The sequence below is a fragment of the Lontra canadensis genome, unplaced genomic scaffold (genome assembly GCF_010015895.1).
Source record: "Lontra canadensis isolate GAN:19392208 unplaced genomic scaffold, GSC_riverotter_1.0 scaffold148, whole genome shotgun sequence".
NCBI classification, from domain to species: Eukaryota; Metazoa; Chordata; class Mammalia; order Carnivora; family Mustelidae; genus Lontra; species Lontra canadensis.
The window spans coordinates 2,476,633-2,490,606 of record NW_022631142.1 but is presented as its reverse complement, the minus strand read 5'-3'; the positions used below and the strand labels follow the sequence as shown (position 1 = coordinate 2,490,606).

The window sequence follows — 13,974 nt, the reverse complement described above, 5'->3', positions numbered from 1 at the left end:
CTCATTAACTCAGCCGTTCACGTTTGTTACCAGGGATTTCTTTTTAATTAAAAAACAACCAAGTTATTAAAAAATAAGCCTGTGAGGGGCTGGCCCAGCAGCAGCCTGAGCCAGCGGGAGTGAGCATTCCTTGCCATGGGAATGAGCCCAGGACTCAGCCTGGGAAGGTGAGGGGGCTTCTGAGTGAATCTTCCTCCGTGCCCTCTGGAGGAGGCTGGCCTGTGCCTGGGAACACAGAGGTTCCTCTGAGCCCCTTCCCTGCCCCGGACCTTGGGAGTGTTGCATTCCGCTCTGCAAACTGAACTGTGCTTGGCAGGTGGATGCCTGGTGACTGGCAGAGCTGTGGGCACTCCGCGAGTTAGCACTGAGTGTCCAGCTTCCTGGGCGGAAGGGCCTGCCTCTGGGCTGGGCTGGAATTAGGGTTGGGGGGAAGTGGATTCCTTGAAGATGGGGTCGGGTTTTTGTCTTAAGAGGCCACTTCTTGTTACATAGCCGTTCAGAATTGGGGTTTGGGTTTGGACAGACCTGAGCCCAAGATCCTGCCTAGATTCTTAGCGGTGTGATCTCAGACCCCAAGGCCCCTGAACTTCTCCCTACTCTCTACAGTGAGGATGACCTCTAGTCTTCCTAAAAACCCAGTCACTGGGCAAGGCAGGGCAACCGATAGGCTGTCAAAGAACCGTGGAGAATATGGAGGCGTGAATAGCTGTGTACCATATTTCCATGGTGTAACGCAATTTGGGAAAAAAAAAGCAGATTGAGTTTTGGTAATAACAAGAGCAGATGGGGTTTGGTGAGCACCTGCTCCATTACCTACGACGTCTGTGCCGCTCACCCGGGCTGCTGAGCAGCACAGCCCCGGCACACGTCCGTGACCCTTGTCCAGTGAGTGTTTGGTGACCAGAGCGATGGTCATAGACTATAGGATCCCAGAGGCAGGAGCTTGTCCGCCTGGCTCGCCAGGGTTTCCTGCCCCTAGCGGTGTGAGGGTACATCGTAAAGACTCGGTGTTTGTGTAACGGTCATTCAGCCACGGGAGCTCAGCATCCACATCTGAGTGTTGGGGATTTTGCTCCCAATCCTGCTGGTGATTGTGGAAATTAAATAAGGGATCTTGGTGCCTTGAATGCAGCAGGGGTTCAGTGAACTTGGGCTCAAGGCTGCTGTGTCCCGCGCTGTGCCCTAGTGACTGCCCTCTCCCTGCACCCCTCTGCAGGCCGTCCCCACTCACGTTCTTTCCTCTTCCTGTCTTTCTTTGCATAGTGAATGGGAGCTACGGCCACTGCACCCCAGGCTCGGAGAAGAGCCTGCTGGACCTGGACCTTGTGGAGGGCCCCGGCCCCACCTGCCGCCAGGGCCTTTTTCTCCCTGCAGGCACCCCACCACCCCGGGGCCAGCCCCCAGCCTGCGAGAGGCTCCTGCATTTCCCTCACCCCAGCAGGTAAGTGCTCCATCCTTACCCATCAGCTGTCTTCTGTGGACACTTCCTGAAGGCCAAGGACCAAGGGCCTTGTCTGCCCTTGTGGGACCTAGTCTGCCTGGTTATGGGTCACACGGCGAAACTGAGGCACACGAGGGCCAGGGACCAGCCAGAGGCCAGTAGCACAATGATGGAGGCCTGGTCTAAGACTTGAACCCCCCACGTTGCAGTGCCTCATGAGAGACAGAGATGGTTTCACTGAGGTGTGTTTCCCCCTTGCAGAAGCTGAGGAGGCTTTTCACAGAGAATCAGAAATTACGGAAGAGGAAGACTCAGGGGTGGGATGGGGAAGGAGCACCCAGCTCAGGGTTCATGCACATCGCGGTGTCAAGCCCTGGATGACTTGGAGCATGGCGAGGGAGGGGTTCCTCCGCCTGGGGCCATCTCCTGCCCTAGGAAGCCGTGGCTCTCAGAGCCTTGCCAGGGGACTGTCATCCAGTGCCAGCGCATTTCCAGTCATGTCCGCTTGTGGGCGGATGTTTGATCACATCGTGTATCAGGCTGGAATCTGCCTCCTGTGGCTCTCCCAGGGTCCCCGCTGTACCTCTGTGCCCTCTGGTCTGCTGACAGGCAGAGGTCAGCCATGGGCAGTCCTCTGTGCCCCCCGCTCAGCCTGGGCCTGCACCCCAGCGCCCGGACATGCTGGCTGAGGCCTGCCTCACACATCAGAGACTCTAAAAACTGGCCTAGTGGCCTGTTCTCAGTTCATTCCTTTATCAGTCATTTATTAAGTGTCTGCTGTGTGCCAGGCACTGCGGGGTGTTGGAGATGTCTTGGCAAAGCAAGCAGAGAGCTCCCCAGTGGAGCTCACATTGCAGTGAGAGCCTCAGGGGAGACGACTCCAGAACAGGATGCTGATTCTTCCCACACAGAGCCATTTTCCTTTGAGAATGTAGATGCCCTGTGGCCTTCGGGGATATCAGGGAGACTTCTGACCTATGGGAGTGTGTTAGTCTGCGCACACTGGCTTGACAAAATACCACAGCCTGGGGGGCTCAAACAGCAGAAATGTCTTTTCTCCCAGTTCTAGGGGCTGGAAGTCTGAGAGCATGGTGTCCCCAGGTTTGGTCTCTCCTCAGGCCTCCCTCCTTGGCCTACACGAGGCCACCTTCCTGTGGTGTTCATGGCCTTTCTGCTCTTTGCATGCTCTTCATCTTAGAAGGACACCAGTCGTACTGGATGAGGGCCTCCCCCTCACAACCTCAGTTAACCTTCCTTACTTCCCACAAGTCCCTGTCTCCAAAGACCATCATGCTAAGGGTTAGGACTTCAACATACAAATTTTGGAGGGGGATGATTCAGTACGTAACAAAGAGCAAGCGTCTTTTAGACTTTGAGCTGTCCGTTGTTCAGTGACAGTCCAATGCATTTGTCTGCTTGATTATTCCCTGAGGCTCCCTGAGCAGCCTCTGGTTCCCCAAGGGACATTCTTTCTATCTCAGGGCAGAAGCTATGCTAACCTAGGGAAAGCTAAAGCAAGTGGGTTGCTTGCTTTTATTTTTTTATTTTTTATTTTATTTTTTCTTAATTTTAATTTTTTAATATAAATTAAGTTTAGTTAACATATACTGTATTGTTAGTTTCAGAGGTAGAATTTAATGATTCATCAGTTGCAAGCAATATGCAGTGCTCATATTTTAAGTGCCCTCCTTAATCCCCATCACCCAGGTACTCTATCTCCCCCGCTCCCCTCCAGCAACCCTGTTTTTTTTCCTAGAGTTAAGAGTCTCTTATTGTTTGCTTCCCTCTCTGTTTTTATCTTATTTTATTTTCCCTTCTCTTCCCCTACATTCATTTCTTTTGTTTCTTAAATGCCACATATGAGTTAAATCATATGGTATTTATCGTTCTCTGGTTAACTTATTTTGCTTAGCATAATACCCTCTAGTTCTATCCACATCATTGCTAATGGCAAGATTTCATTTTTTGGATGGCTGAGTAATATTCCATTGTATATATAGACCACATCTTCTTTATGCATTTGTCTGTTGATGGATATCTGGGCACTTTCCACACTTTGGCTATTGTGGACATTGCTGCTGTAAACATTGGGGTGCACGTGCCCTTCGGATCATTACATTTGTGTCCTTCGGATAAATACCTAAGTAGTGCGATCGCTGGGTCATAGGGTAGCTCTGTTTTTCTTTTTTTGTACAGATGATCAGAAATTTGTCATTTTGACAATTTAGAGCCTAAGAGAGCCTGTACCTAGAGCCTGTACCTAGAACCCCACACCAGGATCATTCTGATCTGTGGCCATTTCTCCTGCTGATCAGGCACTGTCACACACCCTCATTCTCCTAAAGCAAAACAGGGCTCCACCCCTGACCCATACCTGTCAGACCCTGTCCCTTCTCATCTCCTTGCCGCCTCCCCTCTCCTGATATCTAGACCCCTGATCCACAGCCTGGGTTTCTGGAGGCCTCTGTGCCTCCCGCCCAGCTTTCTAATACAAATAAAATTGCTCCCACTTTGCAAAGACTTGCTGCTTGTGCCCATCTCTCATTTAATCATCACCCCTAATAAGCGGCAATCCTGGAGTGCTTGCTCTGTGCCACACAGGAGGCCAAGCACTCTTCATGTAATTACCTTACTCAACTCCCATCTGCCAGAGGGTGGGGAGACTGAGGCAGAGGGGCCACAAAACTAGCCCGACGTCACCCAGCAAATGGCAAGAGTTTCAAGTAACTTCAGCAATACTCTGATTTTGTCATTTCTGTGCTAAAAATGACTACCCACCACCACTGTGGTCAGTAGAATGTATTATTACATGCGGTTTGAGGCCTAGCTCCATTACTGACTTTCTGAGTGACCTTGGGCAAAATGCTGACCTTTCTGGCCTCATCTCCTTAACTGTAAGATGAGGATAGAAACACAGAGTGCACAGGCCCCCAGTAGTATGGGAAGGCAGTCTGTGATCTGGCTGGCCTCCTTGACTTTGGGCCCAGTGGGCCTCACATGTTCACATCTTCAAGCCTTAGCCTACAGAACCCCCTCACCACTTTGGTCCCTTACGTTTGTCAGAACTCTGTCCACCCCTCAGCAGAGTTGAAGTGTTCCCGTGAGAGCTGGTCCTCCATCTCCCCCATGAGAAGGGAAGTCTCTCAAGGGCAGGGACCTGGTTTGTGCACCGTCTTGTGTCCCCAACATCACCCAGCACAGAGGGCAAAGCCTGCAGAGGGACCTTTCTGGCCCTCCGCCCAGGCCACAGCCCCTGAACCAGTGGGTGCACAGTCCCCATGAGATCCGAAGTCACCCTCCCATCCCCTTGAGCCTCTGTTGGAGGAACACTAGTTTTCCCAAGTTCAGCAGCTCCCTTCAGAGTCTGGGATGACAGACAGAAGAACATCGGAGTCCCTGATACTCAGAACGTTGAGGCTGCCAGGAAACCCAACGGTCATCAAGTTCCATCATTTTGCAGGGGAGGAAGCTGGGGCCCCTGGCAGGACAGTGCTGTGGGAAAATCGCACACTGCTGATTCAGACCCATCGAGGTTCACATTCCTGCTCTAACGTGGCCTGCCTCTGAGGGGTTGGCCAAGCGGCTTCAGTTTTCCTAAGTATAAACCAGATGGTGGGCTCTCCCCTGAAGAATTTGGTTATGCATTCAGCAGATAGCATGCATCGCTGTGCTGCAGTGGCGCTGTGTGGGACGGCCCTCAGGAAAGCGCCCAGCATGTGGGGCTGCTCAGCGCTAGACTGCTCTGTCCAGGGACCCTCGCCCACAGTGTCCAGACGTGTGACGGGAGTCACCTGGGGAGCCCAGGGCTCAGCTGCAGGGCAGGGCAGGAGCCACTGCTGGCCTGCCAGGGACAGAGGGATGGCGAGGGCAGGCAGGGGGCTGCCTCAGCTTACCGAAGCCTGAGTTGCCCTCGCCCCCCAACCCCTGCTGCCATAGGAGGTTTCATTGTTGTATTCGGGTAATTCAGTTACAAGTGCAATGGCTGTTCTCTGCTGCTGTGGCTCAGCCTAATGCTCTCTCTGCCAGGCCCAGGATGATGACCACGCAAGGAACAGCTGTGCTTTTAGTTATTTATCTTTTAAGCTTCACGAAGTCAAGCCTCCTATCAGATCCTTCCTATCAGATCTTCCTATCAGGTCCTTAAGCTCCTCAGAGCTTTCTGGTGGCAGCGATGGCCCAGCATCCTCAGGCCCAGGGAAGGGGGCTGTGCTTTAGCTGTCCACCCTGGAGTCCACGCTCCTTCTGCTTCCTCCCAGGGGCCGCGCTCTGGGAAGGGAAGAGAGGCCTTTGCTGGCTAAGGCAGAGAATTGGTCAAGTGCAGCTGAGAAACGGGAGGGCCCTTTTCACAAGCCTTTATCTGGGAAGCACTTCCCATCTCCCCTGGAGAAATACACAGCCCCAGGAGAAGGGGAGCCTGGCTCCCGGCCTAAACCCTGTCACCAGCTTGCTGCTTAGAACTGTGGGCAAACCTTGTGCCCTCTTGGCTCCTTTCCTGCCTCTGCAGTCATGGGGTTGGAGCCCATGCTCTCGGAGGGCCACTGGGTTCTGCCTAACCCTTCCTTCCTCTCTCCATCCCTCCTGCTCCTTCCAGCTCCAGGGAGCCAGAGAGGGAGGCCGGGCTGCAGGGCCGCATGGAAAGCGGGGACAGGTGATGATCCCACAGCCCCTCTGCAGAGAGTTCCAGAACACTGGCGGTGATCTGGCAGTAATGAAAGCAACATCTACCCAGAGGGTTGTCACAGCATCTGCCATCCCTCTTGTTCCTGGCAGCCACCCTCTGAGGCAGTGAAGGCTAGTCCTCGTTTCACAGGGGAGGACACTGAGGTGCAGACAGGCCCAAGGACACAAGGGGTGTCCTCTTCAGGCTTTGAACACATAAGCAGTCTTCCTGTTCTTCCCAGCCAGCCAAGGGACTACTTTGTCCTTCTGTTGGCGTCACCTGCCTGGTTGCCGGAGGCCCTGATGTGTCTTCCCGCATTTACGTGTTCTTATGTGGGGAGGGCCTTCTCTCGGAACACGTGTAGCACAGGGGTGATGAAGACAGCATCGCACCATCGTCACTGTCCTGTGATGATGAATCGTTCAGTGTCGGGATGAGAAGTGAGACCCAGAGTGCCTTGCCCAGCTTGGTGCAGCGGGGAGTGGCTGAACCTGGCCTCAGACCCCAGTCCCCGGCCTCGCTGGTGTGGCCCTCCCAGCTCCCAGCCCCCCCCCCCCAGAGTTGTGTTTTGTGCAGTCACAGTGTCTGGGCTTGAAATCTCGGGACCACCCCCACCAGGCTTTTCCTCAGTCATTCTTGGGATGCCCCTCATCACCATGATTTGTGTTTCAGACCCCAGCCCGCTGATATTCACTGTGGAAAAGACACATTGCTTGGGGCAAAATGTCATAGAATTAACATTTCTAGAAATTAAGAAAGATATAAAAGTTCAGATCAAAGGGACAAGTAGGTAGAATTTAAAACAAACTGGCCCTGGATGTCCCTCCAAATACCAGAACTCACTAGAAGGTCATGGAGAAGTCAGGGCAGACCCTAAGGAGGCCTCAGCAACAGGGCAGGATGGCATCCGGGACTGGAGAGGGAAGGCTGGATTTGGTAAAAGGATGACACGGGGCTCTTTCCTGGCATCCTCTTCAGACCCCCTGCCTTTCTTGAACCTCTCCCCAGCCCCATCCTCTCTCTCTCTCTCTCCCTCTCTCTCCCCCGTTGTCCCATCCATATTCTTCCCTGCTCACCAGACCTCCAGCCTCTGGCTTCTCCCTCCTTCTGTTTCTAGGCCTCTGTCTCCACCCCGGCTCTGGGCTTCCCATCCCTTGGTCCCAGGTTCCCTGTCATTCCCCCCACCCTAGGGCCTCCCCACTGTGGAGTGGCTCCCCCCCATGGCCTCTCTGCTCCCTGTTTTCCAGGTCGCCCAGACCTCAGGCCGCGTATGTGAATGGTGGCCTTCCGCAGCACATCAAGCAGGAGTCCCTGCCCGACTACCAGGCCATGACAGAAGCTCGCGCACCGCTGTCCGCTCACTGCCGGGCCCCGCCAGCCACTGGCCTGCACACAGACCTGGACCTGCCGGGCCGGGGCCTCGCTAACCCCGCGCCTTCCTGCTACCTTCTGGGCAGCGAACCCAGCTCCGGCCTGGGCCCCCCACCTGAGGCCCACCTCCCTGAGGGCAGCGTAAAGCGGTGCTGCCTCCTGGGCCTGCCCCCCGCCTCCCCGGCCTCCTCCTCACCCTGTGCCTCGTCCGAGGTCACCTCCATCATCCGCTCTTCCCAGACATCTCTGGTCACCTGCGTCAATGGACTCCGGAGCCCCCCACTGCCGGGAGACCTGGGGGTGCCTCCCAAGCGGGCCCGACCTGGCCCGGTGACGGCGGAGAGCCACGAGGGCAGTGTGCAGCTTGAAGCCTGCCGGAAGGCGGCCTTCCTGAAGCAGGAGCCTGCGGACGAGTTCTCGGATCTCTTTGGGCCGCCTCCCCAGCAGGGCCTGCCGCCCCCGTACCCCGCGTCTCAGTTGCCACCGGGCTCGGGCCTCGGAGGGCTGGGGCTGAGGCTGGTGGGCAGGGGGGTGGCCGGCCGGCAGGCGTGCCGGTGGGTGGACTGCTGTGCGGCCTACGAGCAGCAGGAGGAGCTGGTGCGGCACATCGAGAAGAGCCACATTGACCAGCGCAAGGGCGAGGACTTCACCTGCTTCTGGGCGGGCTGTGTGCGCCGCTACAAACCCTTCAACGCCCGCTATAAGCTGCTCATCCACATGAGGGTGCACTCAGGGGAGAAGCCCAACAAGTGCATGGTGAGTTCCCACGGCTGCTGGCCAGCCCCGACCCCGCTGTGCAGAGCAGCCTCCACTTGGCCCTAGGGATGGCCTACCTGGGGGGCTTCAGGCCAGGGCTGGGGTCTGGCTGCGATGTCCTGCGGTGGTCAAGGGGAAGACTGATGCTGGTGATGGGACCACTGGTCAAGATAGCCCTCCCGGCTGTTTGGGTTCCTCTGCTCGCCATGTGTCCTAACCCCCTCCCCCACCCCCGCGGCATACCACGTGATCAAACACACTTGCGCTCTGAGGTCAGAGCAGGCCCGGGCAGCCTTGCCTGTTGCATGCAGATGCTCACTGTCTCACCCACCAGTGGTCAGGTGAGTCATGGGACACCTGCTTTCCTTTAGCGCTGGGCCCTTGTAGGGCAGCATTCCCCGGGGTGCTCTCTGGACCTTGGAGCAGCCCCAGGCACAGCTTGCTCCAAGGAGTGCCCCGTCCTCACAGGTACCCAGCTTGGGAGCCATGGGTCCCTTGGGCAGGTTTGGGCTAAGGCCAGGTTAGCCTATAAGGGTCCAGCAGTGCCCAGGCTGGGTTTGAGCCTGAGGTTTCCAGGAACACACGCACGCACAAACGCACGCTGTGGACACCTAGTCTCCAGCTCCTCTGACTTGTCATTTCTGCATTGTGCTTTCGGGGTGGTGGAAATCCATATCGGAGTCTTTGTTTCTGATATCCTCAGGTGAGCTGCTGAGCCCACCCCCAAGGCCTACCTCAAGGCCCAGCTCTCCCCCCAGAGAGGCACCTGCCCATGAATGGAAGGGCTGGAGGAGCCACCCAGGCTTAGACGGCCCAGCTCCAGCTTCTCAGCCACTGGGGCATTGGGGAAGCAGGGGAGGAATCGGCATGTCTAGTCTAGTCTACAAGGCTGGGGTCCAGCCAACGCCGAGTTCTTCCACACTCACACATTGTCCCTGATGCTGGACCCTGCTTCTTGAAGTCTTCATTCTGGGAATGGGTGCACTTCTGTCCCCGCTCCAGGCCCAGGGCAGTATCTGTAGCGGCGAGGGGGGAGGCAGGAAGCTTCGGCAGCTGACAGCATAAACTCCGCCCTCCCAGAACGAGGTGGTCACCCTTGCGGTCCCATCTGCTCGTGGAGCTGTGGTCTGGGCAGGCATCCGGGTTGGATCTTGAGGAGGAGTCACAAATGGGGGGTCATGAACAGCCTCTGCAAAAGGACAGGAATAGGAGGGAGCCTGTGGTTGGTGTGTTGATTTTGTGGGGAGAGGCTGAACTGGGAAGGTTGAGAATTTGACTTTATCATGTGTCTTGGGGTTGAGGGCATGCTGGAAGGAGGTGGTGACCGGGCCGGTCCTGGGGATGCCCCGTTTGTCTGGGGTGTTGTGACATGTGGCTTGCTGAAAGACATGCCCTTGCCTGGAAGATGCCCAGCAGACTTCCAGAAGACAGAGGGCCCCCTCTCCCCCTGACACCCCAGAGCGGACAGTTGCCAAGCCACAGTCCTTAATGTCTCCTTTCCCATGGGGGATCCCACTAGTGTCCGCAGGGGGCTGGTGTGGAGGTCCAAGCTCTGGTACCGTGTGGTCAGTGGTCTTCGATCTCCAGGGCCTCCTGTGTGGAATTACAGCTTGCAATAGTGCCCATGTGGATTGCAGGGACTTTGATGATAATCTAGCGTTCTTTGCCTGTTTTCTGGGAAACAGAGGCCTGGTGAGCAGGTTAGAGAGGCCCAGTCTACCCAGTACAGTCTGGGGATCTCTCTCTATGGTTCCTTCTTCTGGGCCTGCCAGGATCTCACCTGATTCAGCAGACTCCACAGAACATTGGCTTATACCTGGTTGGTGCCTGGCTCTGGGGACACAGACCTGGACTTTCCAAGGTCTTCGCTGGCAGGCACCTATGGTCAGCGAGGGGTGAGAGGTGGGTGTGGGCAGGTTCTGCCTGGAGTTTGTATAGGCCCAGGGACAGGAGGCCCAAAAGGGCTTCACGGAGGAGGTAATGTTCAAGCCATATCTGTATTTACCCACAGTTGCATTTAATCCTTATAGAAGTCCTGTAAAACCAAGGTTTTACAGATGAAGAAACAAGGGTTCAGTGGAGTCCAGCCAACCTTCTATGTGCTACTATGAGAACACTTTTTCTTGCCTCCCACGGGGTTCAGGCTTATGGTGATAACAGTAGCAAGCAGCTTCTCAGTGTTGACTATGTGTAGGAGCCATTCTTTCACGGGGATGTGGGGGAGAGAGAATATTAAGCAGGTTCTATGCCCAGCCTGGAGTCCAATGTGGGGCTTGATCTCACCATCCCGAAATCATGACCTGAACCAAAAGCAAGAGTTGGATGCTTAACCAACTGAGCCCCCCCAGGTGCCCCAGGAACCATTCATTCTAAGTGGTAACTCCGTGTGGTCCTCGTAACAACTCTACGGGGTAGATACTATCAACCCCATTTTACAGATGAGGAAACTGAGGCTCAGATTGCATAATTTGCCCCAGGTCACATAGCTAGTGAGGGGCAAAGAATAACAACAACAGTAATAGAGGCTAATAATCATCATAGTAATAATAGGAACAGCAATGGAAGTAACTTGCCCGAGGTTGCCCAGCTAGGAACTATTAGAGTGAAATATGAGCCCACGTCTTCCTAAACTGTGATGCTTTTGTTTGCATAGATGGTCCCGTTAACACTGTTCTCTGGGTCCTGGGCCCAGCCCCGAGGGTGCCGTCATCTGGAGTAGGGTCAGAGACCTCCTCTGAACTCCTCCCCTCCCCCTATGGGGGCGCGCCCCCTTCCTGCCCTGCTGGCTCAGTGGGTGACCTCGGGGAAGGGGCAGGCCCCAGCCCGCACCCAAATAAATAGAATCTCCCTTCCCTGTAAAATTATTAATTTCTCATGACAGGCCTCTGCTACCATGTGCTGTAATAGACAAAGGAATTTTGGACCCGGATCCTCTGGAGAACAGGAAATAGATGAGACACTTTGATTGAAGAGTAAATGGCCCACTAAAATAGCAGTTAATCCTTTTATTATCTTTCCAGCAGCCGTGTGCACGGTTCTTTCATGAGGTAAGCCTTCCCCGCCCCGTCCAACTGTAACACTCCAGCCCGGCAGCTGGTTTCCATTTAGCCCACCGAGCCTCCGCTCACGCACCAGGCGGCCCGGGGAGGCACGGCGAGGAGCTGGCCGCCCCCTGCCCAGGTTCTCCAGGCTTGGGGCGGCCCGGGATAGGGCCTCGGCTCGCGGGGGCCCCCGGGCTAGACCGCGCCGTCCGGCCCCCCGCTCTGCCCTCGCCGCGGCCCATCCACGCCATCCAGAGGAAGCTCCCTAATCTCTTTGCAATATCCTGTTATGTTTCTTATGTTGTCCGAGTTGTCTTAGCCTTATTAAATGTGGGGTTTCATCTGCATTAGAGTAGTGAGGATACGTCCAAGCCAAATACCGCTGCGACGCCTCCAAGACGTTAACTTTGAAAAGATTAATTTCTTGCTTTCTTAGGTTGGCTCTCCCAGACGGTTGGAATTCTGATTGTCTGAGACTGCAGAAATTAGCAGGCTGAGTAGTTTGCTTTTCTGTACATCAAGAAAAAGAGAGGCAGGGTGAAAAAGGAAAACATTTCATAACCTTGGGTTTTAGAAAACAACAGTAATAACAGCGATGGTCCCTGCCTTTGTGAAGAGCTTTCCTGAAACTGGGAGCGCAGGGTGGGAAGTGTGTGTGTAGACAGGTGATGAAAAGCCCAGGCCTGGAGTCACACCGACCCCGGTCTCCACCTGGGCCTGCCATCTAGCAGCTGTGTGACCTCAGACAGGTGACTTAGCCTTTCTGAACCATAGCACACTCGGTTGTAAAGTGGGACGATGATAGTACCCACCTTTTAAGGGTTGCATCATTAGGGCTTATGTATTTTATTTTATTTTATTTTATTTTCTTAAGATTTTATTTATTGGACAGAGAGAGAGATGGCGGGAGAGAGAACACAAGCAGGGGCAGAGGGAGAGGGAGAAGCAGGCTTCCCGCTGAGCAGGGAGCCCAATGTGGGGCTGGGTCCCAGGACCCTGGGATCATGACCTGAGCCAAAGGCAGACACTTAATGACGGAGACACCCAGGCGTCCCAACATTAGGATTTAAAGAGATAACTTAGGGTGGTGCATCCCCTATCAGCTCTGTCACATCAGCTGGTGGTTGAGGGGGGCACAGTTGTCACTCACCTTGCCAGTGACCTTGTCAGTTGTCTCTCAGCAGTGCAGACCACCTGCTCTGTGCCAGACCGTGTCTGCTCAGGATGACTGGAGCTAGAAGGGGGAACTAGGGCAGAGGCCTAGGGAGGACGCTATGGTCCTTGCCCTCACAGGCTTGGGAAACTTGAGGAAGGGCTTATATCCTGCCTGCCTTCCTCTGGTAGCTTCACTTGCACTGACCACCCCATCCTTTATGTTCCTCTTCCCCGTTTGCCAGTCTGTCCCCAGGGCCATGGACCAGGGAAATATATCCCATCAAAAGCTGAGCCTAACTGATTGGCCATAATCAGCCAAGGAACTCAGAATACCAGCCACCTGGCTGGGCCTCCCCAGCTCCCAGAGGGCCAGCCCAGGCCAAATCTACTCTCATATCCTATAATCCTGGGGCTTCTGGCTCTCTCTTTATGCTTTATCTTGGTCCCCCAACTCTTGAGAAATAAATAGCACTGGGTGCTGGGAAGGGTGGGGGAGGCAGAAGGTGCTCCTCTTTGTTGAGACTCAGGAGTCTAATACCTGGCCCAGTGCCAGCCATGTCCCAGTCCATCTTCAAAAACACTCTGGTCAAAACTCTGAGGCCCAGAGAGGCCAGATCAGATCCCAGGGTCACGCAGTCTGCCAAGTAGCAGGGCACAGCTACCCATCAGATTTGCATACCTGTTCTGCCAGACTGTCAGAGAGAAGCTTGACTGGGGGTCTGAGATCCTATCTTATGGAAAGTCCTCAGGGATAAGAGCCCAGATTTAGTCTGAGGCATGTGATGTACAACCATGAACCACCATTCCCTTTTTTTAGCAGAGACTGATGTTCACAGATGAAATGTTTTACTCTGGGTCTCCTGGCTCAGCTGCCTGGACCATTCCTCAGCCACACAGCCTTCCTCCTATCTGCCTTTGCTCAGTGTCTTCCTTAGCAGAGTCGAGTCCTTGGTGCTTCTCGAACCACGTTGGTTGGGCAGCGGGGAGTCCCTGGGCATCTGCTCCTTCCCCACGCCGTGTCCTGAGACTAGCCTTGCAGGTTGGTCATGTTTCTGGGGCAGCAGACATCCCTGACTCATGTCAGCATCTCCAACTCATTGCAAATTTTCCTAGAGCCCAAAATGTGTGTGCAGGTGGGGCTCCGTGTCTGTCTTTGTCATGTACAGAGCAGAGACAGGGCAGACAGACCCTGAGAGGACAGGGAGGGGTGCAGGATCCCACAGCAAATGGGGCAGCTTCAGTGGACAGGGAGACACCAGAAGGGGCTGATAACCCAAGGCTGGGAAAGGTTAGACTGTGGGAAATTTACCTCAGACGAGGGAAGAGTCCTCCCCAGAAACACTTGCCTCATGTGTACTGGGCTTCACAGTGGGTGCTGGGGGTCCTGAGACAAAGATGAGGTGATGTGAGACTTCAAGCTCCGTAGGAAGGACACTAGCTACCCTTGAGTCTTACGTTGTTATTGCTGGATGAGGGAGGGAGGGGAGCCAAGAGCTGAGGAGTTGAGGTCTGACTGCATTACCTTGTCTAAGTCAGGCAAGGATACTAGA

At 54.8% G+C, this 13,974-nt stretch overlaps 1 protein-coding gene across 1 annotated transcript in view; it reads left to right on the top strand.

Annotated features, from left to right (window-relative positions):
• Positions 1-13,974, top strand: part of GLIS1 (GLIS family zinc finger 1) — a 216,886-nt gene that overhangs the window by 130,837 nt on the left and 72,075 nt on the right. Inside the window, exons 3-4 of the mRNA XM_032844153.1 lie at positions 1,264-1,441; positions 7,349-8,228. Of these exons, the coding sequence (XP_032700044.1) occupies positions 1,264-1,441; positions 7,349-8,228 (1,058 nt within the window). The remainder of the gene's footprint in view (positions 1-1,263; positions 1,442-7,348; positions 8,229-13,974) is intronic.